Source organism: Carettochelys insculpta, chromosome 4 (genome assembly GCF_033958435.1).
Source record: "Carettochelys insculpta isolate YL-2023 chromosome 4, ASM3395843v1, whole genome shotgun sequence".
Lineage (NCBI taxonomy): Eukaryota > Metazoa > Chordata > Testudines > Carettochelyidae > Carettochelys > Carettochelys insculpta.
The window spans coordinates 54105458-54107850 of NC_134140.1; the positions used below are offsets into that span (position 1 = coordinate 54105458).

General features: G+C 44.1%; 1 protein-coding gene across 1 annotated transcript; it reads right to left on the reverse strand.

Moving 5' to 3' along the window:
- Positions 1-551: 551 nt before the first annotated feature.
- Positions 552-2126, reverse strand: LOC142012257 (uncharacterized). The gene is given in 1 exon segment (XM_074992103.1): positions 552-2126. A coding segment is annotated over 1 exon segment (1575 nt).
- Positions 2127-2393: the final 267 nt, after the last annotated feature.

Genomic DNA, 2393 nt, shown 5'->3' on the forward strand with positions numbered 1-2393 from the left:
ATACCAAAATTTGTCCTGCACATTGCTTTCCTCATAATGAAGTCCACAGCCAAAAGGAACAAGAATGGTGATAGAACACACACTTGCCGCACACCAGAGTTAATAGTGAAGAAATTGGTCATACCACTATCGATCCTCACACAGCAACTGGAGTTTAGGTAGAGATTTTGGAAGGTGTTGATGTAGCATTGCGGGATACCATAACTATGTACTATGTTCCACAACGACTCTCTATGTATGCTGTCAAACGCCTTTTTGAAATCGATTAAGTTTATTGACAGCGGATGTTGAAACTCAATACTCTGTTCAACGATGTTGCGCAACATGAAAATTTGCTCGCTGCATGAGTGTCTGCACCGAAATCCAGCCTGCTCCTCCTGCAGTGTATTATCCACTGCGGCCAGAAGCCTCCTGAGCAGGACAATACAAAACACTTTGTCCGGGACTGATAGGAGCGTAATGCCTCTCCAATTGCTACAATCAGTGACATTCCCCTTTTTTGGTAACTTAACAATCACTCCCTTCCTCCAATCACTTGGGACACACTCTGCTCACCAGCATGCATTCAACAACCCCATTAGTTCTTGCACAACACTGTTGCTCCCATACCTTAGTAATTCGGCCGTGATTTGGTCAAGACCGGCAGCCTTGTTATTCTTCGGCGATCTAATGACTTTATCAGTTTCTTCAAATTTGATCACGCCTAGGTCTACTTCTAGTTCATCAGAAGGATTGGAATTACTAAAATCGTAGGTTGTGGCTGGAGCTGGCTGGTTTAATATCGCTTTGAAGTGCTCTATCCAGCATGTATCTTGCTCTTCTTTACTAAGTAAGATCTTCCCGTTCTTATCCTTCATAGGAGCATTGGAATTGCATCTAGCACCCGTTAATTCTCGGACAATATGATACAGAGTCTTGGTGTCACATTTCTTAGCTGCTTCCTCTGCTTCCGCACCCCTACATTCCAACCATTCTTTTTTGTCAGCCCAGCAGCTTTTCTTAACTTGATGATCCAGCGATTGATACTTTGCAATAGCCTCTGCTACCTTGTTTGGCGATTTTGCCTGGTCTCTACGCTGTTTCACGATTTTACGCTCATCTATCATTTTCCAGATTCTGTCTTGTATCCAACGTTCTCTTTGCGTGCCTCTTCTCTGTCCAATCATCTCTTCCGCACTCTTAGTCACTGCTTGTTTGAACCGCATCCACTGGTCTTTGAGTTCATTTTCACGATGCATTTGTTGGAACTTATTCTTGAGTTTGAGAGTGTACTGTTCAGCCATGGCCTGATCTCTCAGCTTTTCAACTGCGAAGGACGGGAGTGGTTGCCTCTTTCTTTTTCTTTTTAAGCGAAGGCAAAGCGATGCCATCAGAAGATAATGGTCTGATCCAATATCAGCTCCACGATACACTCTTGCATCTAACAGTGCTGATCGCCAGCGTTTGCTGATACAGAGATAGTCAATTTTGTTGTTAGTGGTGCCATCAGGAGACCCCCATGTTTTCTTATGAATATTTTTGTGTGCGAAATAGATGTGTCCAATACATAAGTTATTCATACTACAGAACAGCAGTAGGCGCTCTCCATTATTGCTCGTTTGTGTTGCTGATCCGTATGGGCCAATCACGTGTTCCCATCCTTGTCTTTTGCTATCTATTCATGCATTCATATTGCCCATAAGTAGCCTCATGTCGTGATTGGGGACACCATTGATAGTGTCTTGCAGCAGGTCGTAAAATGCGTCTTTTTCAGTTTTGTTGGCATCCTCAGTTGGTGCATATACTTGAATCACAGTAGTCTTTGCATGCCTCGACTGGAACCTTGCTGTGCTAATGTGCTCGCTCATGGGCTTCCATCCAATTAATGCCTGCGTTGCATCCTTGCTGAGTACCAGACCTACACCGTGCACATGTTGGTCATCATTTCCAGAGTATAGAATGGTCGTTCCATCACTGAGTATCCTGTCACTTCCTAACCACCTCATCTTGCTAACGCCTAGAATGTCCATTCGGTAGCTGTCAAATTTGTGAAGTAACTGCACTAGCTTTCCACACTGGTATAATGTTCGTACGTTCCAGGTTCCGACTTTCGTCGTGGTTTTGGCACTTAGGATCGAGCTCTGCATCAGGCACTGAATTTCCTTTCAGCTTTCATTTAGTGCCATCACAGAGAAAGAGCTGATACCTTCGTGCCGAATTAGGTTTTGTTTATTTTGTTTGGTTGCACTTGTTGTTTCTGTAGCGATTGATAGGTTTTACAGGATTGGGTTGCTAGCCGAATGCCTCACCTTCCTCCTTTTTCATCCGGGCCTAGGACCGGCAATGACGGAGTTATGCCAAAAAGTTGACATGACTTTCTTTCTGTCAGCAACACCTATGAGAGCTGCTGTGCA